Source organism: Pantherophis guttatus, chromosome 1 (genome assembly GCF_059756535.1).
Source record: "Pantherophis guttatus breed Tessera chromosome 1, ASM5975653v1, whole genome shotgun sequence".
Lineage (NCBI taxonomy): Eukaryota > Metazoa > Chordata > Lepidosauria > Squamata > Colubridae > Pantherophis > Pantherophis guttatus.
This window is the reverse complement of record NC_142063.1, coordinates 30397455-30422855: the sequence shown is the minus strand read 5'-3', so window position 1 is coordinate 30422855 and position 25401 is coordinate 30397455. Positions and strand designations below refer to the sequence as shown.

At 39.2% G+C, this 25401-nt stretch overlaps 2 protein-coding genes and 1 long non-coding RNA gene across 3 annotated transcripts in view; 2 read left to right on the top strand and 1 right to left on the bottom strand.

Moving 5' to 3' along the window:
* Nucleotides 1–1428: 1428 nt before the first annotated feature.
* Nucleotides 1429–19504, top strand: TBPL2 (TATA-box binding protein like 2). The gene is made up of 7 exons (XM_034433434.2): nt 1429–1514; nt 4173–4576; nt 8413–8500; nt 12565–12656; nt 14109–14276; nt 16700–16794; nt 19425–19504. Exons 1-7 carry the CDS (start codon nt 1464–1466, stop codon nt 19502–19504), a joined length of 978 nt encoding a protein of 325 aa, XP_034289325.1. The 5' UTR covers nt 1429–1463.
* Nucleotides 6813–21306, bottom strand: LOC117675103 (uncharacterized). The gene is made up of 3 exons (XR_004594119.2): nt 21230–21306; nt 14049–14170; nt 6813–7449 (listed from the first exon to the last, which is right to left on the bottom strand). It is a non-coding gene; the product is annotated as an uncharacterized LOC117675103 (long non-coding RNA).
* The window catches only part of ATG14 (autophagy related 14), a 21817-nt gene continuing 17404 nt past the window's right edge, over nt 20989–25401 (top strand). Inside the window, exon 1 of the mRNA XM_034433433.3 lies at nt 20989–21289. Coding sequence (XP_034289324.1) covers nt 21054–21289 — 236 coding nt within the window. The 5' untranslated portion in view covers nt 20989–21053. The remainder of the gene's footprint in view (nt 21290–25401) is intronic.

Genomic DNA, 25401 nt, shown 5'->3' with positions numbered 1-25401 from the left:
TTAACTCACTAAGAGTTAAATCTTTAAAACAGTTGTAGAAATGGGTTGTATAATTCAGGCACACTCTTCTGGAAAAGCTTTGAGAAAAGTGGGGAATAATAGCATTTTACGACAATTCTGAGCAGTTCTGATTTTAAGACAGATTGGAGTTTAAAGGATAGAGAAATGGCTGTTGACTTGGGTAAGTGTCCTCAAGATATTGCAATATGCATGTATGTATGTATCCTATAGCACATTCAACAAAACAAAAGATAAAAATATGAAATACAAAATGTGAAATATTAGATTACAGATACAATTTTTTGCTTCATTTGTCACAGCCAGGAAGTCAGCAAAGTCCATTATAGACTCTATTTTGGCATTCTGTCACTATATGTTGGATTGTTCGTTTTTCAGCCCCGCACACAATTTGGTGATGATATTTTGCCCCACTTACACAAGGCCATGGCCAGTACAAATTCAGTTCAGTACTGTAGATATCCAAACACCAAATGATCATCAATTAACAATGAAAATACAGTGAAACTTTGGGAAAGGTAGATGTGTTATAACAATGTAGCTAAAAGATTCTTCACACCTCTCTAGAGTCTTGTCTGTACCTCCCCAAGGGCGTGCTCCTGGAAACACTGGTTTAAGGTTTTCCTGACAGGTTCTACATGATCCAAATCACACTTTGAGCATGGATTAGTGCTCAGGGCTTGTGTTTTCACAGGTACTGACCCACAAATTGCCAACTAAAATTTAGCTCAATGTGTTGTGTAGTTACTAGAAGTAACATTGTATCATACATACCCCAAATCCTGATTCAGTTAATTATAGTCAACCTGTTGGACAAATATATCCATTTTTTCTGTGGGAATCCTACAGAATTAATGTCTTTGCTCATTCAAGGCCTCAGCAACTTGAGCTCTTAGGGCTGCATGGAGGCCTACAAACAACTCCTTTCTTGTATTCCGCAAACCACTATTGATCAAAGTTGCCAGAAACTGAAGTTACAATTTTTAAGGGGGGAAAAAGACAAAAAGTGCTATCTATCCTAAAGTATCATCTTAATTATCAATAAAGCAAAGAAACAGCCACTAAACTCTTGTTACTACCTATTGTATAATTTAGACATTTACAACATGAAATAAAACTCTTGGGCAATAAAATACTCCCTACTAGCTTAAGGATTCCACAAGACTTACTGAAGTAGCACACAGGTGATTCTAATGCCCCAATTTTAATGAAAGAATCCTTGATTCTCTTCTCAGATAAAGAGGTCCATACTTCATTCAGCTGCTTGGAGTAATTCAGGCTCAAAGGCTTTAAGGTAGAAAAATAATGGCTGCAGCTGACTTTCTTTTAGAATAGCAATTTTTAACTTCTCTCTACTCTAAAAGGGTTTTAACTCCGTGACTGAACAAGAAACAGAGGAGGATTAAATTTCTTGTTAATTTACTCAGTACCATTAGAAGCCATCCATGGATGGGGAATTCTCATTGGAAAGCTACCTAGATGAGTGTTCAAGCCAGGTAAAGTGAAGGTTGTTAGTTTAGGTTAGTATAAAAGTGGCTCTGATGTATCTTTTTGTGCTTGTGAATGGGGAACTGGTTGATTACATTTTAATGTAATCTTAAAATGTATATTACTAGTTTAGTATGTTTTGTGAAGCCACAAAAATCAATTATGTATAAGTGTGTTGTATAAACTTAAACCTTTCTCTAATGTAGTCAGTTATTGTTTGGAGAGAATTGCATATATTTCTATAGCTAGGAAATTCCAGAGTTATACATTAACTCTCTCTGTGTGTGTGTGTGTGTGTGCGCATGCGTGCGTGTATACACACATATACATACATACATACTTGCAGTTACCTTGCCAATAAATGGCAAGATAACTGCATAGATATGGCAAAATAATATGGTATATAAAACCAATAAAAAATGGTATATAAAACCAATAAAAAATGGTATATAAAACCAATAACAAAGAGTTCAGTTTGCCTAAAAGAAATCATTAGCTTTGATTAGTAATCCTTGTTTGTTTCTTGCTCCCTGAAGGTACAAATATCCTGCTTGAATAAATTTAGCAAGTATCTTATCTTTGTGACATTCTCAGCCTATTATACAGGTAATCCTCGACTTAGTTCATTTAGTGACCATTCAAAGTTACAACAGCACTGAAAAATGTGGCTTTATGACCATTTTTCATAGTTACATTTGCAGCATCCCCGTGATCAAAATTCAAATGCTTGGAAACGAGTTCATATTTATGACTTTTGCTGTGTCCCGGGGACATGGGATCACCTTTTGCAACTTTCTGACAAAGTCAACGGGGAAATCAAATTAATTTAACAACCAGGTTATTAACCTATCAATTGCAGTGATTCACTTAATAACTGTAGCAAGAAAAGTCAATAAAATGGAGCAAAACTCACTTAACAACAGATATTTTGGACTCAATTGTGGTTGTAAGCCCGAGGACTACCTGTATTAGCAGGCAGCCTGTAAGAAGGACAATGTGCCTGTTTATCTTATTTATTCTACTAGATTCAGCTTGTATATATGTATTCTAATGATAAGCTAATTCTGGATAAGTGCTACCAAATGGCAAACTCTGCACTGAGAGGTGATGGATTCTCTATTAAATTAACATCAAGACAGAAGATTTAAATTGGGGGTTTGCTGAATCATTATCACTTCCCATTGTTCTACTTGGCACCATAGTTTCTGAGACAGATCATGACATATAGCCAAACAAAAGTGGTAACCTCAAACCACTAAGGGAACGTCCTAGTTGATCCCTTTCTTGAATAATAGTTTTTGAGGAAATTCTCTTCCTCAAAAGTAAACAAGCTTTATTTAATTAGAGCCAGTTGTCAAATTTACATAGTGCACAGTGCACAGTGCCAGCTGGCTAAGGAATTCTGGGAGTTAAAGTCCACAAGTCTTAAAGTCGCCAAGGCTGGAGACCCCTGCACTAGGCCATAAATTGCTTTGCCAGGATTGTTTAAAAGCTCAGAATTGATTTAGAGCATATAATTTGCTAAACCATAGATCATGGTTTCCATATTACTGTAGATGGGCAGTGGTGTTGGTCTATAGTGGTGAGAAATGAAAAGGAGTTTGGTAGTGATTTTTCTAACACTTTTTATTAAAAGACATGCAATTTCGTGAGCTGCTGTCCACTTGATCAGATCAGGGGTGGGTTCTACTTACCTTTACTACCAGTTCGCAATAGGGGCGCGCGTGCACTTCTGTGCATGCGCAGATCGTCATTCATGACGTCATTCATGACATCATTCAGGGTGGGCGGAGCCTCCTGGCAATTTTACTACCAGTTCTATAGAACTGGACAGAACCGGGAGCAACCCACCACTGGATCAGATGTAGAGAATAGCTACTTCTATCTTTATTTCATCAGATGCATAACCAGGCCTACAACTGATGAAATAAGCAGCAACTCACAAAATCATATGCCTTTTAAGAAGTATTAGAAAATGTATTACCAGTATTCTCATTTTTTTTAAATCAGAACATAAGGTTGTCAATCATACCTAATAAGAATAAGAAATTTCTCTAGCAGGGTACTCTAAGAATAACACTGATCTCTTCTGAGTTCATGGAATAAATAAATAACTTAGTTTGCTCAGCCCAGTTGCCTAGATGTAAAAATTAGGAGATTCACGGAATTTGCTTCCTAATAAATGTGTTTAGAATTGTAATATTGTAGAGAGATTATTCAAGGGAGAAAAACAGTATCTACTAAAATTCAGGATCTAGGAGCATCCAGGTTCATTTTAAAAACAATGCCTTTTCCATCCTGAGTAAAAGCATAAAGCTATTTATTAGTCTCATAATTAAAAAATGAAAATAATTTGCTGTTGCACATATTGGTAAAATTTCTCCACATATCCAAAACCTGAGGTGGTTCACTGAGCTTTGGCTTGTAGTTTGCAAGTTTTACTACTGCACTTCAAAAAAAAAAAAAAACACCTTTCACTTACTCTTGTTTTTGTACAACAATCAAAGCCAAGTCATTAAATACCATGCCATCAATATAGTCCCATAAGGAAATTATGGTGTTTTTAGGGAGTGGCACTCCGTAGGACTTTGTGTATCTATAAAGGACTTTATGTATCTATAAAGTCAAAGTGCCTGAAATGTTTTTTGCTCCTCTATCTTTGAAAGGATGATCTTCCATCAAATAGCCCTCAAATGTATTCTCCCATGAGTCCCTTTGAATCAGATTTGCCTATTTCTGTCATTCCGGGCACATTGTTTACTTCTCAGCCTGACCAAGGCAAAGACTTCTCTTCAGTAGATCTCAGCTTCCTACCAGATGATTTTGGACAAGATGGCAAACATGGCAGCAACAACAATAACAACATGCTGGAAGACTCTCAAGACCCTCAGTTGGGAATACAAGACAGTGGAATCTTCTCGGAGGACAGTGCGGGGTCCCAACAGAGAGATGAAAACGCAATTGAGCCATCATCTGATTTTTCTGGGACGTGTCCCTCCATAGCCCCCATAGCTCCCATGACTCCTGTGAACCCTACTTCAGAAGCTTCTGGCATTGTCCCACAGTTACAGTAAGTTTTACTCAAAAGCTAGTTGATTTGGCACATTGGCAGTTGTCACATTTTAGTCAAGCATGTAAATGAAAACCCAATTAGTGGGAGTAGTTAATGGCTCGGTGGAATATTCAGTCTTAGAATGTCGAATAATTGAGTAAGCTATGATTAAGTCAAGCATATGGCCTGAAGAAAAAGGCAAAGATGCATTTGTAAGTTTCCTAGGTAACAGTACCGAAGTGACTTGCCATTAACTTTCTAGGATGACTTTGCTTCCCAGTCTAGCGTATAACTCTGATATTCCCTGGTAATCTCCTGTCCAAATATAAATATAGCCTCTATATTTAAGTGCAATGCATTTTCTATCATATTATTGGAAACACAACCTGAGAGTGATTTTTGTATGCTTTTCGGCATACAATCAAGACTAAATTTGAAGTGATAAGAAAATCCAAGTATAAAGCAGGATTGTAGCCATATTAATAATTGGATGAGTAAATGGGAGTGGATTTTAAAACCTAATATAAGTCATAGAGAGACCTGCATTTCCATTATCCCCCTCCCATCAGTTTGCAATTCATTTTTAGTAAAAGTCACTTTTGATGGTTATTCACATATTGTGACTAAGCAATGCTTTTCTTTAACTATAACATACTGTATAGAATGAGCCAAATGCTATCTAATCTAAATTAGATTATGATTTAGAGTAATGTGTGATGTCAGACTTGCTGATAGATGCTTAGAAAACTTTCATTTTCAATTGAAAGTAGTAGAATATGGCCTGGTATCTATTAGCTCAATGGCAGGATCTGACGAACCTTGTACAGTAAACTAGATTGGGAAATGGGAGAAAAAATAATTCTGGAAGAGGACATGGTCTCAAAGAGCCAGATTTGACTAAAAGGAAGGAAATATTACCATCAGAATCCACAAGACTCTTCAAAGGTAGCAAGTTGTTGGGTGTATCCATGCCATAGTTGTGCCACTATCGTGAGGACTCAGTTGGGCATTTTATTGGCTGAGTGAAAATATTTTGGTGGCCTGCCAACTTCAGTTAAGCATTTGATTGATCTTTTTACTATGTTCTGAGGGTTAAAGAGAGCGTAAAATATTTTAGCAATCAAAGAAGTAAATTTCACAGCAGCCAGAAAGCATAGCCTCTCCCTCTTACTAAGATAGTAAAATGGGCCAGAAGCTAGGGCAAATAAATTTGCAAAGAAGAAGAGATGAACTTCAGTAGGGAGAACAGAAGGAGTTGATGCTATGGAGTTCTTGGTTCTTATTTGAGCTTGATTTTTTTTTTCTTGAGGGGTTTTGTTACCCAACTAAGTAATGTTGGTTGCTGAAGGGGATGTGTTCTAATCTTTTTGTTTCCTAGAGGACAAGTCTCATAATTTTAACAAACTGTCTAATGTGGACCTCACCCCATTCCTAAGAAATCTGTAAGGGGCGTGCGTAAGCGCACCAGCATACCTACCGTCCCTGTCCTACTGTCCCCATTTATTCGTACCCATTTCCTGTGTTCATATCCATGTTTATACTTATATCTGTTATTTCGTACATGTTTGACAAACTAAATAAAGTAAAAAGAAATAAAGAAATAAAAATTTCCTCAATCAGCCAGCGCTCAGATAAGCAGGCATCAATACTAGATAGGCAGAAAATAAAGTATCCTACCAAAAATAGCAGGGCAAGCTATCATATATATACACACAGAGAGAGAGAGAGAGGCAGCAAAGCCTACACTGACTCACACTGAAGATGTTACCTAATTGGGTAGGAGAGGGCTGGGGGTTGCCAAATTGGAAAACTTCTAAAAAGTATTGTTAGTAGAACACATCCACAAAGCAAATGTGACAATCTGCATCTATTTACAGAAGCAACAGAGCAAAACTACGCACTTGGAATTGAGAACAGCTCTTGTTCTCATTTCTTGCTTTGAGAAAGCCCATTTTGAAAAATGAGAACAAGATTCAGATTTCTGTAATGGACATATTGAGTAAACTTTTTTTCTATTTGTTTTTTTAAAAATAATGTTTATTGTTATTTCTCTTTTAAAAACAAAACAAACACAAACATAAAACATATATTTCCTTTTTACAACAGTTTCAAATCGGTGTTCTTCTATCATTTATATTTTTCCCCAACTTTTTTTCTATTTGATTACTCTCACAGGCTGAGGGCATCTAATTATCTATTGCTGCTAAATTCTCTGAATCTGATGGAAACCAATCATCTTCAAAAGACAACAGGGGACTTTTTATAAGTTATGGGAATTTATTAAGCAGCTTTGTATGCAAAAATTGCCAACAACTGTAAAACCATACAATGTTTTTGAGACATTTGTAATAACGCAGCATCATATCCAACATTTGATTAAAAAAAAGTTTTCCAGAATTGGATGGCAATTAAATACCATGCCATCAATATAGTCCCATAAGGAAATTATGGTGTTTTTCTTATAAGACAAGGTAACAGACCTACACAAAACAAAAGTGTCTTTTATAGTAAACTATCTTTTGAGTTTTTCAAACTACCCATGTTTCTAGTGTCTACTTTTTTAATCCAAATAATATTGGGCTGTTCCACCACTGTCTATTTCTTAACCCTCCTCTTCAAGCAGACATCAAGTGTCTATCAAATCTTTTGGCCTCTTGATTTTTTCACAGCATGGTTCAGCTGCACATCCTTCATCTTTAAGGCTGTTTCTCCACGTTTTCAGTTGTTTTGAGATACCCTTGGTAATTTGCAGGGTGGAGAGAAGGGAGATCTTGCTCACCAGCTGGCCTAAATAGTGACCTAATGAAGGTCTCCACACGCCTTCCCTTCTGATAAAGATGACTCAGTCAGTATCATGAAACAAGCAGCTCCCAGTCGAGCCATCCAGAATCCTGAATAATTACAAAGTAAGAGGGAAAAAAATATAGAGGGGATGATTAAGATGGGAACAATTCAATAAAAGGAGCCACAATTGTTTTCATTTTTTCCTTATCTATCCTTTGATTCTTTTTTCTTGTAATTAAACATAATTAAAAATGTTTTTTAAAAGAGAGCTATCAGAAGGCAAAAAGACAGTTCAGTACAGTCAAATTTTGGATTATTGTTATCATCAATTCTGTTGGGGACCAGACACTGTTAATCATATCTTTAGATTCAGCAGACTTCTTGAAAAGATTAAGCAGTATATGGATTTTTTACCTTGATAGCATCTTAGCAAAACTACTAGGAAAAAGTCTAGCCCCTATTGCTATCTACCAATCTTTGTCTTGGTAGAAAAATATATTAGCAAGAAATTTGCTTCCCCTGTTGCTGGTCCCAGTTTTGTCATTAGAAAAAAGGGTTTTTCCAGGACATAAATGTTTGTGCCACACTTAGACACAAGTAGGAAAATGCTGTAAGAATCAGCCCTAAATTATCAGAGAGTTGATAATCTCTAGATCAGGGGTCCTCAACCCCTGGTTCATGGACAGGTACCAGTCCTTGGCATTCCAGAAACCTGTCTGCGCAAACAAGCAAAGCCCCATCCACAGAATGCAGGCAGCGCACAAAACCACGCCCCCTGCGGTCCACGGAAAAACCTCTCTCCACGGAACCGGTCCCTGGTGTCCGAAAGGTTGGGTGCCACTGTTCTAGATAACACAATATAAATACCACTGTACCCACTAATACAATGTACTACTTGTGTTTTTTAATGACACAATAAAATAATATTTCTTTAAAAAAAGAATTCCAGAGCCTGTAGTGATTCTTGGAATAAAAAGAAAAATGAGAAAGAATCTATTTTTACTTATGTTATTGCACTCCTTTTATGTAAAGTTCCTAAAGGCTTTTTTTTGTTCCTGTTGTTCTGCCAGGAACATAGTAGCCACTGTAAATTTGGCTTGCAAATTGGACCTAAAGAATATAGCCCTTCATGCCAGAAATGCAGAATATAATCCAAAGGTAAGCACTAGTTCTCTCTCTCATTTAAGGATTTTTATTTCCACCTCTGAGGCTCCTTCTGTTCACCACCCCAACGATGCCCTTGATGTGATGTCTCGCTGCCTGGAGGCCGTGCGGGTCTGGATGGGGAGGAACAGGCTCAGACTCAACCCTTCCAAGACCGAGTGGTTGTGGCTTCTGGCGTCCCGATATAGTCAGCAGGTGCCATCGCTGACTATTGGGGGTGAATCTTTGCCCCCCACAGAGAGGGCTCGCAATCTGGGTGTCCTCCTGGACGCACGGCTGTCTTTAGAAGAACATATGACGGCCGTGGCCAGGGGGGCCTTTTATCAGGTTCACCTGATTCGCCAGTTGCAGCCCTTTCTGGATCGGGACGCCCTGCACACAGTCACTCACGCCCTTGTTACCTCCCGGTTGGACTATTGCAATGCTCTCTACATGGGGCTCCCCTTGAAGAGCACTCGGAGGCTCCAACTGGTCCAGAATGCGGCCGTGCGGGTAGTTATGGGTGCAACCCGTTGCGCCCACGTGACACCCCTCCTGCGCGAGCTGCACTGGCTCCCAGTGGTCTTCCAAGGTGCGATTCCGTGATTCCGTGCGATTCAAGGTGTTGGTCTCCACCTTTAAAGCGCTCCATGGCATAGGACCCGGGTACCTTCGAGACCGTCTTCTGCCACCAATAGCCTCCCACAGGCCAGTTCGCTCCCACAGAGAGGGTCTCCTCAGGGTGCCATGGGCCAAGTCATGTCGGCTGGCGACACCCAGGGGGAGGGCCTTCTCTGTGGGAGCCCCAGCCCTGTGGAATGAACTGCCCCCGGAAATTCGTAAGATTTCTGACCTCCAGGTATTTCGCTGCGCACTCAAGACCCTATTGTTCCGCCAGGCTGGGTTAGCAACATAATTTTTAATTGGATGTTTTAAATTTTTGGGGTTTTAAATTAAGCCAAATTTATTTAATACTTTTAAATTATTCTAAATTGATGTTTATTCTGTTTTTAAATAGGCTGTACACCGCCCTGAGTCCTTCGGGAGAAGGGCGGTATAGAAATAAAATTATTATTATTATTATTATTATTATTATTATTATTATTATTATTATTATTATTATTATTATTATTATTATTATTATTATCTGACCTCTATAAAGATGTTCCAGGCAATTGCTTGGTCCAAATAGACTCTCTTTAAGTTTGCCTTTTCCAAAGTGGCTTTATAATAGTATCCTGGCCAGTGAATATCTACTTAGAATTGCCATGCTTTGCTTGCTCATTTCTTATCTATATTCACTCCGCTATTCTTCTGTTATAAAAGGCTGCCTACGGAATGTAGGACACACACCTGACAATCCCATAACATCATCTCCAAGCCTTGACTAGCGTACCTCACTGAGCTCAAAAGATACAGTTGCCCAAAGCAGTATTTTTGAGAGTCTGGAAAGTCAACTCTAATTCCAGTTATATTTTACAACCAAAGAGGAACTGTTAGGCTAGTCCAGGGGTGTCAAACTCGACTTCATTGACAACCACATCAGGGTTGTGTTTGACCTCGGGAGGGCTGGGATGGGCATGGCTGGGGTGAGTGTGGCCAGTTCAACGTCACTCATGTTGGAGCACCTGTGCTGACCCGAGCGCCCTGCCAGCAAAAATGGGCTCCCGGCAGAGATGGTATTCAGCAGATTCTGACCAGTTCTGGAGAACCGGTAGCGGAAATTTTGAGTAGTTCAGAGAACCGGTAAATACCACCTCTGACTGGCCCTGCCCCCATCTATTCTCTACCTCCCAAGTCCCAGCTGATTGGGAGGAAATGGGGATTTTGCAGTATCCTTCCCCTGCCATGCCCAACAAGCCACGCCCAACAAGCCATGCCATGCCCAACAAGCCACGCCCACAGAACCGGTAGTAAAGAATTTTGAATCCCACCACTGGCTCCTGGAGTCTATTTCCAGCTGCGATGTCCTCCTGCAACCCTCTGTCAGCGAAAACGAAGCTCGGGAGGGCTGCCCGCAGCCCTTGCGAGCTCCATTTTCAGCTGTGATGGCCTCCTGCAACCCTCTGCCCTCCTGAGCTCTGTTTTCACTGGCAGAAGCACTGCGGGCCAGTCCTTCACTGTTTCCAGGGCGGCCTCGCGGGCCAGATCTAAGCACCCCAGGGGCCGGATCTGGCCCATGGGCCTGGAGTTTGACACCCCTGTGCTAGTCTATATTATCCCACTCCCTCTGCTATCTGACATATTCTTCCCTGCTTCTATTGAAAAATTAATTTCTGCCCTGCATATCTATGGAGATTCTCAATCATCCAGGTCACGGTTGTTCCAAAAGTGCTTTTTCCAAAAGGCAACTGGACTTTCTTAATTATTTTTTTTCTTTGAAAACGTTTCGCTTCTCATCCAAGAAGTTTCTTTACTTCTGAGAACTGAGAACTCGGAGAACCGAAGAAGCTTCTTGGATGAGAAGTGAAACATTTTCAAATAAAAAAATAAGAAAGTTCAGTTGTCTTTTGGAAAAACCACTTTGGAACATCCTGCTCTGCATGTTCCAAGCCAGCCCATACAATTTCTACATTGTTAATGAATGTGACTGAACAGTGGGTCTCAAACTCCTCTCCCACAAGTCAATTCACACATACCCCTTCAGGGTAATAGCTTGCTAGTTCTTGCTGTAACGACCAAGAAATACCACATTTGGCATCATCCAAAATGGCTCATGCCAAGATGGCGCTGCAGATCGCAGCCTTGGTGAAATGCTCTCTGATGTACACTGAGAGCATATACACCAAAGACAAATTCCTTGTGCGTCCAATCACACTTGGATCAATAAATAATTCTATTCTATCCCTTTAACTTTGGACTAAAATTTTTCTCAAAATTTTCATGATTTTTGGAATTAAATGATAATATTCTTTAGCACATTGAAGCATAGCATAGCATAGCATAGAGGTATCTGACTAGATATTTCAAGCCCACCCAAGGTTAAGAAAACCAAACTTTATTTTTTGAAAAAAATAAAATAGATAAGTCCTGAAAATTACAAAAGAAAATACAGTATTCCAAGCACATCACAAGATGGTGATGGAGTGCTACAAGTGAATGGTTTCTCAAAGAGATGTTGCAGATTAAGTTAACAGACTATCAGAAGATTATAAATAAAAGTAATAATTTCCTGTCTGTCTAAGCAATAGTCAGCACAATTGAGGTTATATGTTTCCTAACTTTGAGTAGAGAATAATAATGTTAGATGTTTGTCTAATTAAATGTCAGAACAAAGAAAGAAATCAGACCTAATGTAAATTTGACTAGATTTGGTGCCTATTTATTTATTTATTGTTTATTTATTGGTTCGATTTATATGCCGCCCTTTTCCGGAGACTCAGGGCGGCTTACAATGCGTTAAGCAATAGCCTTCATACTTTTGTATATACCTGCTTAGTAGGGCTTTCGGTCCCCCCTAAGCGGTGTTCTTTTTTATACAAAGTCAGCTTATTGCCCCCACAATCCGGGTCCTCATTTTACCTACCTTGAAAGGATGGAAGGCTGAGTCAACTTTAGAACTAAACTTCTCTTGAAAACTGCCAAGCCTTGGTCTCAATTAGCTGGATAGTCCTCACAGGCCTGGTAAATCCAAATATATCAGGACATATAAATATTTGAATAGATAAAAGGCTACATTCACATTTTATAGATTTTATTAATAATGTTTATAAGCTATATTTTATAAGGAGAGACCTATTTATCTAAGATCTTTCCCAGGCCAGTAAGATCACTTGCAACTATTGAAGCAATCTCAAAATAATGATAGAATGAGAAAGCAAATGTTTATGGTTTTCAATAAATAAACTAAATTTGGTCCAGTGGTTAAGGCTAGAAAGTAGGAGATTATGAGTTCCAGTCCTTCCTTAGCCCTGAAAGCCAGCTAGGTGACCTTGGGCCAGGTACTCACTCTCAGCCCAACTCGCCTCACATCTTGAGTTATTTGTAAAAAATAATAATAGCAAGATATAAATAGATATTCATACAATGACTAATACAGTTTTAAAAGGATTTTAAATTTGGATTTTTCTGAATTTTAGAGATTTGCTGCTGTAATTATGAGAATTAGAGAACCAAGAACAACTGCCCTCATATTTAGTTCTGGTAAAATGGTGTGCACAGGAGCCAAAAGGTAGGACTATTAAGCTTTACAAGATTCTTCATCTAAGGATAGGATTATTGTGATATAAGGCTAACGTCATTGGTTCAGACCATTAACACTCCATCTAGTTCAGGCTGGGCATCAGGCAACACTGTAATCATCCTAAGAAACAGCCATTGTCTTTGAAATGTTTTTAAGGCAGTATATACATGTACATTTATTGCATTGGGAATTGTTTCATTTATTTAGTGCCACAAGACCAACTAATGTATTGTCAAATATAGTGCCCTTGGAAATTCCACATTTAAAAAAAAAATAGAAATGTTCTTGCAATATTCCACCATACTATGGTATACTACCAAAGTTAATTAATCTTCCCAAAACTGGTACTTACCAGGTGTGTTGAACTACAGTTCCCATAAACCATCAGCTAGCTGTTCTGTCCCCGTCTTACACACGCACACAAACAGACAGCCAGGGGTTAAATAAATTGGCAGACAACCAATTCTTCCAATAAGATGCTTGGCAGCAACCCAGTAACTGCTTGCCAAGAACTTTTACTCAATAAACAAAATACACACAGTCAAGAATTGTCCAGTTCGTAAAATAAATCCAAGGCCGATAATGTTGTTTCCAGAGATGCAATGTGACTCGATAGTAGTTAGTTTTGTCCGTCACAGAGTCTGAATGGCCACCTTACCTCCTTTTATACCCTGTGGGGTGTGGTCCAGTGACTCAGCCTAATCTCTGGCACGCCTTTTCTTCTGTTGTGCGTGCTTATCTCTGCGACACTGCCAAGGATCCAGCCAAGACTCATTACCCTCATCACTGTCCATCTGTGGCTGCGTGAACGTGCTTGGCCCCGGCCCTATCTCTTGCCCTTCGACGGACACCGAAGGCATTGCCAGAGAGGAGGGTCCTGGAGAGGGAGGCCTTTCCAACTCCTCTCCTTCACTCTCGGAGTCCTCTCCTGCCAATGACACAGGCTCAGGTAACGGAGCCACAACACTAGCATGGACAGTGACATGGTTGGCTGAGTATGAAAGGCTTTGCATTGGTGATACCATTTAGCAACTGCAATTGGTTTCAAGAAAATAGCTTGGAGTCATTGTGCAGTGGGAAGCGGCATAAGCTTGATCTCCCCGAAAGTCCATATGACCTTACCTGGTCATTCCCAGGAGAAGACAAGCAGTCTGGTGAGATTTTTGTAACATAGGCGATAAACAATAAAGTCACTGACTGAGGCTATTTGAGTAGTTCTGTTGGCTGGTGCCTGATAGCACTCCAATTTTTTTTGTTCAGTAACAGGAAACTCTAATAGATATTAAGATATTACTAGTAATTGTGGTAGGGCAGAACCTTCAGAAGCCAAAATAACAGTTTGGGAGAATACAGGTGACTAAGAGAATTGAAATTACTCACTCTTGTCTTAAAGCTTTGCTGGCTGGCTTTGTTTTTTTAATGCTTGTTGTAAATTTGCAGTGAAGAGCAGTCACGACTGGCAGCCAGAAAGTATGCTCGCGTGGTACAGAAGCTCGGGTTTCCTGCAAAATTCCTGGATTTCAAAATACAGAACATGGTGGGCAGTTGTGATGTGAGATTTCCCATCCGCTTAGAAGGATTAGTTCTAACTCATCAACAATTCAGCAGGTATGTCTCCTCCAAGTGTGTGCAAGGGGAAAAGGCACCCGGAAGACTTTGGCTTCCATCATAACTGACCATTCACTGGCAGGTTGAGATGGTGGGAATTGTAGCCCAACAGTGCTTAGGACTTAAAGTTGGGAAAGGCAGATGAATATCAATAGTATTTCTACTGATTGTTCAGATAGGTTGGCTAAATAGTCTTGGGAGGCTGTTGAATTCTGAAACATGCCCTTTTGCTTCAGATCTAAATACTGGCATTTGCATTTTTTGCTGTTTTGTGGTACTTATGGCATCAACTAGCTGTCTTCTAAGAGAAAGCAGTTCTATTTATCCAAGCAAAATTGTTGTCCAGTTGCCCAATTAATCATCAGTTTGGAAACTCATGATTCAATTCTTTTTTTTCAGGATCTGAAAGATCTCTCAGGTTTGTGCTGTTTGCTGATTCTTAAAAAAATAAGAACTTGGTGCCAAAAAAAACCCCTGGGTTTTCTTACCAATCTAAGTGCAAATACTTTTTTTTTAACTTTTATTATGTTGACTGACTCTGATGTGTTTTTCTGAAATATTAAATCATCGTTATATTTTGTTTTTCTCTGCATCCCATTTAGGTTTGTTGCAAGAGAACCATGTAAAAACCAGATAGGATTTCACCAAATAGTGTTCCTTACTTGGGACACTTGTTTTGATTTATACCCCACTTTTCTATTCCTTTTGAGTTCTCAGTGTAAAACATTTAATTTTGACAGGAAGCATATGTGGTAATTGGGGTGTGGGCTATGAACATTCTAGAAAAGGTCAGCCATTCATAATTTGCAAGCTCAAAACAGCTACTACCGGAAGGCAACATGTGGATATTCCTGATCGCCCTCTATCTTTTCAAGACATTTTATCAACCTTTCTCTTTTTATGGGAAGATGAACACATTGTAACATATGTTTTTAACATTGTAGTTTTAATATGTTTTTATTATTAATAGGTCGACACATTGTAACGTGTTTTTAACTTTTTAATGGGAAGATGAACATAAGAATGTAAATGTAGCTCCTGTTTGTGACTCATTAAAGCAACAGCATCTGTTTCCAGGACTGCAGGTGCCACCTTAGAAAAAAGACATGGTTGCTTTAATTAGTTAGAGGCTACATTTGCACTTCTTAATATTTTGAAACACCTTTTCCAATACAATCTGAAGTCTACAATACTGTAGTCTGATTATATTGTTATTAGGGTTGTGTAATGTTTCAGATTGTAGTGTAATGCTTCAGATTGTATTGGAAAAAGGGTGTTTTAAAACATTAAGAAGTGCAAATGCAATCACTATAACTGATTAAAGCATCCGTGTCTTTTTTCTAAGGTGGTAACTGCAGTCCTGGGATCAGACACAATTGCTTTAATGAGTCATAAACAAGAGTTGTATTTATATTCTTCATGCATTACAGCTCCCATTTTATTTTCTTAGATTGGAGGTCTGCATGGGGCTCAGATATATTACTTGAAATATAAATTATACCTGAGGTTGCTACTTTGCTTTATAGTGCACAGTTACCAGTTTTCAAAGCATATTAAAAACTGATAGGGCAGAAAATATGGATGGCACTAAGAAATGTGAACCAGCATGATCAAAGTAAGCTGTGTACAAAACGTGAACCCAAAGCTATCCCAATATGTAAGGAATTTGCCATATAGAAAGACAGTATTCAGAGGGAAATACAGTGGTACCTTGGTACTCAGCTCTTTTGAAACTTGTATTCAATGCATTTTGACACAAAAATTTTGTCCCAGTACTCGTCATTTGTTTGGAACTCAACGCACAAGCTAGAACTTGTCGGTGTCAGCTGCTTTGTGACTCACTATATTATTCTTTATGGGAAAAATTTGTCTGGTACTCATTGATACTCATCATACCTCCCGATTAATGATGAATACTGAGGTACCAGTTAGCACCTTTGGTCTTCAAAGTCAAGGTATTCTATATTTTTAAAATGTATTCACTACAATTTATATGCCAGATACTAGAATGACTCTGGGCCATTTTCTAGAATATAAATAAAGTGATTGTAAGATGACTTTTTTTTAATCATGTGTTTTTGAAAGGAGATATCCAGTTAATTTAATTAAAAATACAGCCCTATTTAATTATGCAAACAGGTAACTTATTGATTGTAACTATAAAAATTGAAGTATAAAACATTTTTATGTGTAATTTTTGCTTGTCAAAGAGCAAACAAAGGAATCAGAATGTCATTAATAAAGAGTGGGAAAGGATAGAGTTAACAAAAAGGAGCTAGTAGCAGAGAAGAACAGATTATTTTTTAGGCACTGGAAATTCCAAGGCTATTTAAAAAAAAAAAAAAGAACTCTCTGAAAGATATCTTGTTGGTTCATAGATAGTAAATTTTGTCTACTTTAAATTTTTTTCCTGAAAATTGTAGTTATGAACCAGAGCTGTTTCCTGGGCTTATCTACAGAATGGTCAAACCAAGAATTGTACTGCTTATTTTTGTGTCTGGAAAAGTTGTTTTAACTGGTAAGTGATTAAGTTGTATAAAAACAACCTGTTTCTGCATCACTGAAACATACACAAACATTGCAGGGCATATCTATCTTTCCTACATTACTGTCGTTATCATCAAATGTATGTGCCGCCAAACTTGCCATTTAAGGAGACTCTGTTGGAGCTGGATGAAGCTATACTTCTAGACTGGTGTTTCTCAACCTCAACAACTTTAAGCTATGTCCACTTTCAGTTGTTGGGTACTGTAGTTGAACTGGCTAGGGCAATCCAATGGGAGAAAGCAATCCTGTAGAGGACAAGGCACCAAGTCATGTAGGATTTTACAAGTTAGTTATAGCACTTTAAATAACCCCTTTAAGACTTGTTGGCAACAAGTACAGGTCCCACAATATTGGTGTGATGTGCTCCCATTGAGGAGCCGTGGTAGTACAGTAGTTAGAATGCAGTATTGCAGGCTAATTGCATAATGCCAGGAGTTTGATCCTGACCAGCTCAAGGTTGACTCAGCCTTCCATCCTTCCAAGGACCCAGACTGTTGGGGGCAATATGCTGACTCTGTAAACAGCCTAGAAAGTGTTGTAAAGCACTATGAAGTGGTATGTAAGTCTAATTGCTCTTGCTATTGACAAACATGTACACAAAAAACTGTGCTCTGAATCATCTGCAGCTCACAAGTGACTTTCAAAGGTAGCCCATGTTGAGCACATTGCAGTAATCTAAGAAGGCAGTGATAAGGGCATAAGTCATTGAAAAAAGATCCTCCTACTCCACTATGTTGGCAACTGGTTCACCAATCAAAGCTGAAAAAAATCCATTCTGGCCACAGCCGCCATCTGCTGTTCTAGCAGGGACTGTGAGTCCAGAATCCCAAGTCACACTGCCTTCTTCAGGGGTAGTGGCATCTCATGAAGAGACATCTCTAGAACAGATAATAAATCCTGATGGACAATAGTAACTCCATCTTACTAGGTTTTAGTTAAGCCCATTCTCTCCCATGCAGGCCTTACCAGTCTAACATGGGGTAACAATGTAAAGTTGACCATTATCACTATCTTGATATAAACTTCCAAATTTTGGATTATCTCTTCCAATGGCTTCATATGAATGTTAAATAGGAAGGGTAGAGAACTGACCCTTGGGGCATCACCACCACTCAACACTCAGATGAATAGCCATTGGGCTGATCTCTCCTATCCCCCTGTCTACCAAGAAACATTGTAACAAAGCGCCCCTAATCCCCAACTATGGAGGGGAGTCTAGAAAGGATACTATAGTTGGTTTCAAAGGCCAGTGAGAGTTCTAAAAAACTACAATAGATGTATTTCCTACTTTATAACAAATTCACAATGAAATGTAATATAGGTGAACATAAGGTTCAAGTAGGGGAAAAAAAGCAACAATGGTAGATTAACAAAGTTAATTAGGGCATATGTAAAAAGGAACTTCTAATTGTAGTTGATGACAAACTGAATATGAGTCAGTAGTATTGTATGATGTGTCTGCTGACTTTAAAATGCATAATTATATGTTGCATCAGTAAAAATATAATTTCTAAATCAAGGGACGTAATATGTCTACTCCATTCACCATTAGTCAATATACATTGAGTGCCTCACAATTCTGGACATTGCACTGGCACAGTTGCACAGAAGAGCAATAGGGATGACTCTTGCCTTACAAGGGGAGATTGAGCAAACTCCATGTTTAGTTTGAGAAAAGGCATCTGAAGAGAGACAGTTTCCATCATCTGAACATGTCAAAGAACAATTCAAAGTTTTAAGCATCTGGGGATCTATTTATCTCCAATAAAATCTGCCCTCCAGTAAGATTGAGCAGAGTGGGTGCATTCCACGTCCTTTCAGTTCAAAAAAATTGTAATCTATTGCAGGGCTCTCCAACTTTGACAACTTTACGACTTGTGGACTTCAACTCCCAGAATTCCTCAGCCAGCACATGCTGGCTGAGGAATTCTGGGAGTTGAAGTCCACAAGTCGTAATGTTGCCAAGGTTGGGACCCCTGATCTATTGGGATGAAGGTAATGGGATTTCTATATTGTGCCTGCTCTCTGGAATTGCATCTCCCTGAAGATGTCCACAGTTCTTGTCCCAATGTTTTGAAAGTCTTTTAAAACTTTGCTTTGCTCCCAGGCCTGGCAGGGTAGGATGGCTACTGAGCCCCTCTCACAGGCTTTTTTTTTTAAAGGTATTTTTGGGGAGATTGTATTTGTCTATCTGGAAGTTCAGGATTTTTCCATTATTTTCTTTATTTCTGTTTTTGTCTTTTAATTCATCATGTATGCCATCCAGAGTGATCTGGAATCAGGCAGCCTCTAAATTTAATAAAATAAATAAAATGATAATAAACAAGTCATGGACATCTTCCTGTAGTCCCAGAACTCAGGATACAGAATAATAATCTTAAATTCAGAAATGCACCTTCCTATTATTAGGAACTTCTTTAATTCTATTAATTAAAGGCATTTGCATGTATCTGATCATGCACACCTATCTATTTTTATACAGAAGTCCAAATGAATTTCATTATTCTCCAAGTTAGTAGCACAGAACTGCAGGTTAAGAACATGTTTTTGTAGCAGGATGAAATTAAATGTAGTTAAAACTAATTCTAAAATTATTTTTAGGTGCCAAAGACCGTTCTGAAATATATGAAGCATTTGAAAACATATATCCAATTTTAAAAGGTTTCAAGAAAGTCACTTAAGTTATTTTTTAAAAAAATGATGTTTGTATATATTCTATGTTCTAGTATTTCAAACCTGTACATAGTAATTGAATGACATAGCTTCTTTCCTTAGTTTTGTCTCATTTAATGTTTATCAGATATTTGTAAATAGTCCAGAAAACATTTGAATATTACTATTCAAATACATAACATTAATAAGGAAACAAAGTTATGTAAAAGATTTAGATTTCAGCATATTGAAGATTAAATTGAATTCAGTGTTGCGTGACCTCCATGTAATTATTTTGCATAAAATAAACTAAAACATACAATGATTTATTTAATGATAAATAAATATGTAATTACCTAAGCAATTGATTGTAAGCTGCCTAGAGTGGTTTATTTGGCTTTGATTTCAACAAATCTTAATGAGATCATCGCTTACCATGTGTAAATCGAGCCATTTAATTATAGTTAATACTATGTCATCTTGTCATCTTGTCTGAAATTTCATTGAGTTCTGCTGACTTTTGATTTAATGTTTTAAATTTGAATTTGAGCTAATACATCTCACGGAGGGGGGAGCATGATCCAGATAACCACACAACTGATTAGACAGATAAAGATAACCATAACAGTTTGCCACCTTCTAAGGCAAAGCAGATTTCTAGCCCTATTGTAGAAAGTGAACCTTGGAGGAAAGGTAGCAAAGCACAGGCTTCCCATATAAATCCTGTGTGTGTGTGTGTGTGTATTTTATTTATTTATATATATAAAGTGTTTTTCTATCGAAGCACCTGTCTACCCCAATATGGGAGGGAGCGTACTGCTTCCCTTTTGCCTTTCAGCTCCAATCCAGGAGCCCTCAAACAGTCGCATTCATGACAACCATTTTATACCAAATTTATATTTTGCTGATAAAGAAATAAAGGGAGACTAGTATAGATCTATTTCAAGCTTTTTAGTTTTCATCAGCTAGCCATACCAGGTTCGAATCCAAGTAAGGGTATGGCTAGCTGATGAAAGCTAAAAAGCTTGAAATAGATCTATACTGGTCTCCCTTTATTTTTTTATGCAGCTTCTCTCACACCTGTATCATGCGTAAAACTCTTACAGAAGTAAAAAAAAAAATCTGCATGTTGCTTGGACCTTTTTTTTTTTTAATGTTCATCCGTGGTTTGAGAAATAATTTGAGGATGTTCACCGTGCACTGAATTCAAAACCGACCGCGCAAATTGAGCTTGCAGAACACAATGAAACTAAAATTAACTTGATCGGTCGGTGGTTTAATACGTCATGGGAACGCAGTCTTTTTTTTAAATCCTGCTTTCCGCCCAATGGATCGCTCTGTGCTTTTTCGACCTCCCGGGATAACATTGAGGCTCCAACTGAAGAAAAACCGCCATTCCCACTTCGCCTCCCTCTTCCGCGCGCCCCACTCCCCGCGCAGCCTCTCTGTGGTTTTGCTTAGCTCCGCCCCCGACCTTCACGTGCTGCTCTTCCCCCGCCTCCCTTTTTCCCCCATCATGCCTCTGTTTGAAAACAAAGTCCCACGTGACCGCCGGCCTGCCGCTAGCCCGTCAGCAATATGGCGTCTTCCAGGGGCGACGGTTGGGCCGGCCCGAACTGGCGGCGACCCGGCATTGTGGCCGCCGCCGCCGCCGAAGGGGCGGCTTACCCTTCGGAAGCGGAAGCCGGGGCCGAGGGCCTCTATGTGGCCGTGGAGCGCTGCCCCCTTTGCAACAGCACCCGCCGCCGCCTGACCTGCGCCAAGTGCGTCCGCAGCGGCGACTTCGTTTTCTTCGATGGCCGCGATTCTGAGCGGTGGGTGCCCGAAGAGGACGGGGCTGGGCTGGGCTAGACTGGGCTGGGCCCTGGATTGTTGGCCTTATTTGTTTGCCGTGGTGTCTCCCGCGGGCGGGGTCAAACGTCTGAAACGCAAAGGTTCCAGAATTCCGTAATAGGCATTTTTAAAGGGATTGGATAAAGGTTGCTCCCGCTTTTCTGCCAACCACATTTTAGTGTTTGATGTGTACTAAACCTCTGTGGCTAGCTTATGCTGTGGTGGATCGTGGGAGCTGACAAATTGGGTCAATTAAATTATTTGTGGTTAAAGTGACTGGACAAGTGTGATGCGCAGAGCCAGCCACTGAGTCTATAGTAGAACACGAGTCTTGTCAAGCGCGTTTATAATTAATTAAAGAAGGGATCTGTGAAAGCCAGTGGCAAAGGGTTCATTTCTCAAGTCCTGAGAGCTAGACTTTTTATTTATTTATTGGTTAGATTTATATACCGCCCTTCTCCGGAGACTCAGGGCGGCTTACAATGCGTTAAGCAATAGCCTTCATATTTTTGTATATACCTGCTTAGTAGGGCTTTCGGTCCCCCCCTAAGCGGTGTTCTTTTTTATACAAAGTCAGCTTATTGCCCCCACAATCCAGGTCCCCATTTTACCTACCTCGAAAGGATGGAAGGCTGAGTCAACCTTGAGCCTGGTGAGATTTGAACTTGCAGTAATTGCAGGCAGCTGGTGCTACTTAATAGCACTTTAGTCTGCTGCGCCACCAAGGCTCCTTGAAAAGAAATGAATGAAAGCTTTGGTTAGCGAAGGTGAGCGCAGGTTATGGGACTAGATAGAGAATCTGTGATGGCTGGATGTTCAGTTCTTCAGTAGCCAATACAATCAGTGGTCAAATATGATGGAAACAGATGTCCTGCTTCTTCATCTCAGGGTAACTTAAATGTTCTTAGAGATGATTGGCTGGGTTGCCAGTTTAGTCACTCCAAAGTTAAAATATAATATAAAATTCCACTGAACTCTGCTGAAGATGTTACCTAGCCTGGTAATGAAATGTTGGGAAACCAACCCACAAGAGAACGAACCTTCACTCTCATTAAAATATGTTTACATTTGGGTTCAAGGCATAAGTATTTTGCTCTTTGTTTCATTTATTTTGAGGAGAGGAGATACTGAGACCAATATGTAAGACTCTATATAACTCCAGGTGAGTACATTCACACAATATGCTAGATGGGGGTGTCAAACTTGCGGCCTGTGGGCCGGATGCTGCACTCACTGGCCACACTTGGTTTAGCGAAGGGGAAAAAGCTGCTTTTTCCATGATGACAATGTGCCACCGCACGTTTGACACCCCTGTGCTAGATTAAATTGAATGGGTATTTGGTCTCAGTAAATATATTACAGGTAAGTTGTATAAAGAGATTGGGGTTAATTGAATAAACCATAGTCGGTTCAGTAAAAACTGCTGAGATCTTCAGTGTTTTGACAGTCTGCTCTTGGCAGTCAAGTTATGTGCTTCCTTGCCTTTCTTAAATTGTGGAATTAGCTGCCATGGTATATCAAGTGATTTATTATGGCAGGGTGTGAAATGGGCACCCTTAGAAAATGGAAATATTAGGCCTTTTTGTAGCCCCTGAACCTCATCTTGGGAGCCAGATAACAGGTCTACAGATTACATTGGGTTGCAATTGATGATGTTAAATGCCAGCTCTGCCTGCACTAGATGTATTATCATCCATGATTTCATTAAGGATGAAGGGAAAAGCTTGCCATGTGTTGCTGAGAACTCAATAGGTAAGGGGGTGGTGGGGTTTCTCTCGGAGATCTATCTGTTTCGCTTTCAGATTTTGCATCAAGCATGACCCCAAGGCAGAGGAGATAGAGTAAAGATCATCTGGGAGATTTTCCAGGACATCAGAGGCACTGTTCCATAGATACCTGGATGTAAGGTACTATTTGTGAGGTTGCTTTGAGGACAAGGTAGGGGTCCTACTGTAGTTTCAACTTCCTTGCTGCACAGCTCAATCTCATGATATGATTGATGTTGGATTTTCATTGCTATTTTGTTATGGAGGACTTTAACATGCCTTCCTATGGTGGGAGGAGAAGCAACTTGTGAATTCTTAGACACCATGACAATCATTATCTTATTCCAGATGATCATAGACCCAGCTTAGATAAGCAGATAGCCATTAGAGCTGTCTTAGAACAGCTGCAATTTGTTATGAGGAAGAGAAACATTTCCATCATTCCCTTGTCATGTTTCACTCATGAGACCAAAATAGATTCTGTTGATTTCCAAACAACACATGGGGAGTTTCGTAAGCCTTGGAGGGCAATTGAGTCAAGGGCCTGGTTGATCTTTAGAATAAGAGGGCAGAGGCACCACTTAACAGATGGATTGTTCCTGAGTTGACCTCTTTGTAGTAACTGATCCATGAGGAAGTTCCATGTGTATTGAAAGGTTCCAGGATATAATGCAACAGAAAACATACTTAAAGCAACCATGGCATCAGACAAAGAATATCACTAAATATAGGTAAGAGTTTGCACCTGAGGTTATACCATGATGATAAAAGGGGTTAAACAACAAGTTTGTTTTTCTGTTATTATATTTCTGGATAATTGCCCAATAAGGTTTAAAGTTACTTGGTTACTGTTAGGGAAAGCCATCTAGGAAGCTGGCCTGTTGCAATGTTGTTAAGCATCTGTAGAATAAAATCTACAGATAATAAAATATTCACTTGGACACTGGTTAGGCAATTACTGCAAAGATAATAGAAGCTGTGCCTTGAGTGTTCTGCGATTGATTTGAGCTTGAGTTCCTGAGGAAGTGGACAGTGTTCTCTGTGTTGTTAGCATTACTTTATATGAATGAGACCTCTACCCTACATTATTGGTGAAAGCATCTGGAGAAGTCACAGGAGGTTGGATGCAGTGGTAAGTGCATCTTAGTGAAGATGTACTATCTCCTGTCTTGAAAGTAGTGATGGTGTGTCCATTATTTAAGAAACCATTGCTCAATACAGAATAACAGAATTGGAAGGGACCTTGGAGGTCTTCTGGTCTAGTCCAACCCCCTGTCATATACTATTCCCTACTCTATTTGCCTCTGGGCAAATGTTGTCATTCATGGCGTGGTCGAATTGCGTTAGTCTAAGGCACAATCAGAGCATTCACATTTCCAGAATTTTATGTTGTTAAACACGCTAATGCTAGTTTACACATTTATATTAGGCCACAATGACTATAATCTGTTGCTTTATGGCTTAGTACAGTAGGTCAATCAAATTGTAGCAGGGTTCTTATAACGGAGTATTTTTGTCACACAAAAGCTGACAAAGCTATGCTCCTGCTAAATGTCTAATTTTCTGAAGAGTTACATTGAGAAGCCTGTAAGAGATTATTCTTCTGATCCAGACTGATCTGTTGGTAAATTTCATTCTCAAATACTGCTTTTTCTATGATTCTTTCTTGCCTCAGAACAATCATGGAAAAGAGCCTATTGCTAAATACGGGTCCTCATTATTGACTGCTTTATACAGCAACCATTCTTGGTTATGCTGGTAATGAACAAGTAACTTTGTAACAATCCTTGCAGGTAAAACCTTCACAGTCTATTAAGCAAAGGAAAACAAGTAAGATCATAAGCAGTTGCAATTTCATTTAGTGATTCTTGCGTAATGACAAAGTTGCCAGTCCCAGTTGTAGTAACTAAATGAGGACTAAGTACTTCTAACTCCATATAGCAGTGCAGTGTAAGTTTACTTACAAGTAAGTTTCCTTCAGTTCAGTGGGTTCAGGAGTGTGCCCATAATTTCCCCACCACAAGTTCTTTAAGTGTGGAAAGACTGCTTTCAAGCATTTTACAAACAAAAATGTTTTTTTTTTAATTGTGTGCCACCCAGAGTTGGGTGATCCTTAAAATAAATACATAAACAGACCTTTCTGAGAGATGGATTTGTATATGCCTTCTCTTATTGATTGAGAATTTTTAACGGAAGTCAAATATCCTTGCCCTCTTACATACCAGCTAGATTGATAGGATGCATGTTGGATTTTAATTATTTATTACAAATACTGTGACTTTATTTTTTTGTCTATAAAACTTCCAGCATCTGTCAATCACAGTAAT

Excerpts from the sequence above, each read along its gene's own strand:
- TBPL2 (XM_034433434.2), top strand. The coding sequence starts at position 1,464 with ATGGATGGGGAATTCTCATTGGAAAGCTACCTAGATGAGTGTTCAAGC. Across the intron at positions 12,657-14,108 it reads GTGTGCACAGGAGCCAAAAG|TGAAGAGCAGTCACGACTGG; the intron begins GTAGGACTATTA and ends GTAAATTTGCAG. Across the intron at positions 14,277-16,699 it reads ACTCATCAACAATTCAGCAG|TTATGAACCAGAGCTGTTTC; the intron begins GTATGTCTCCTC and ends TGAAAATTGTAG.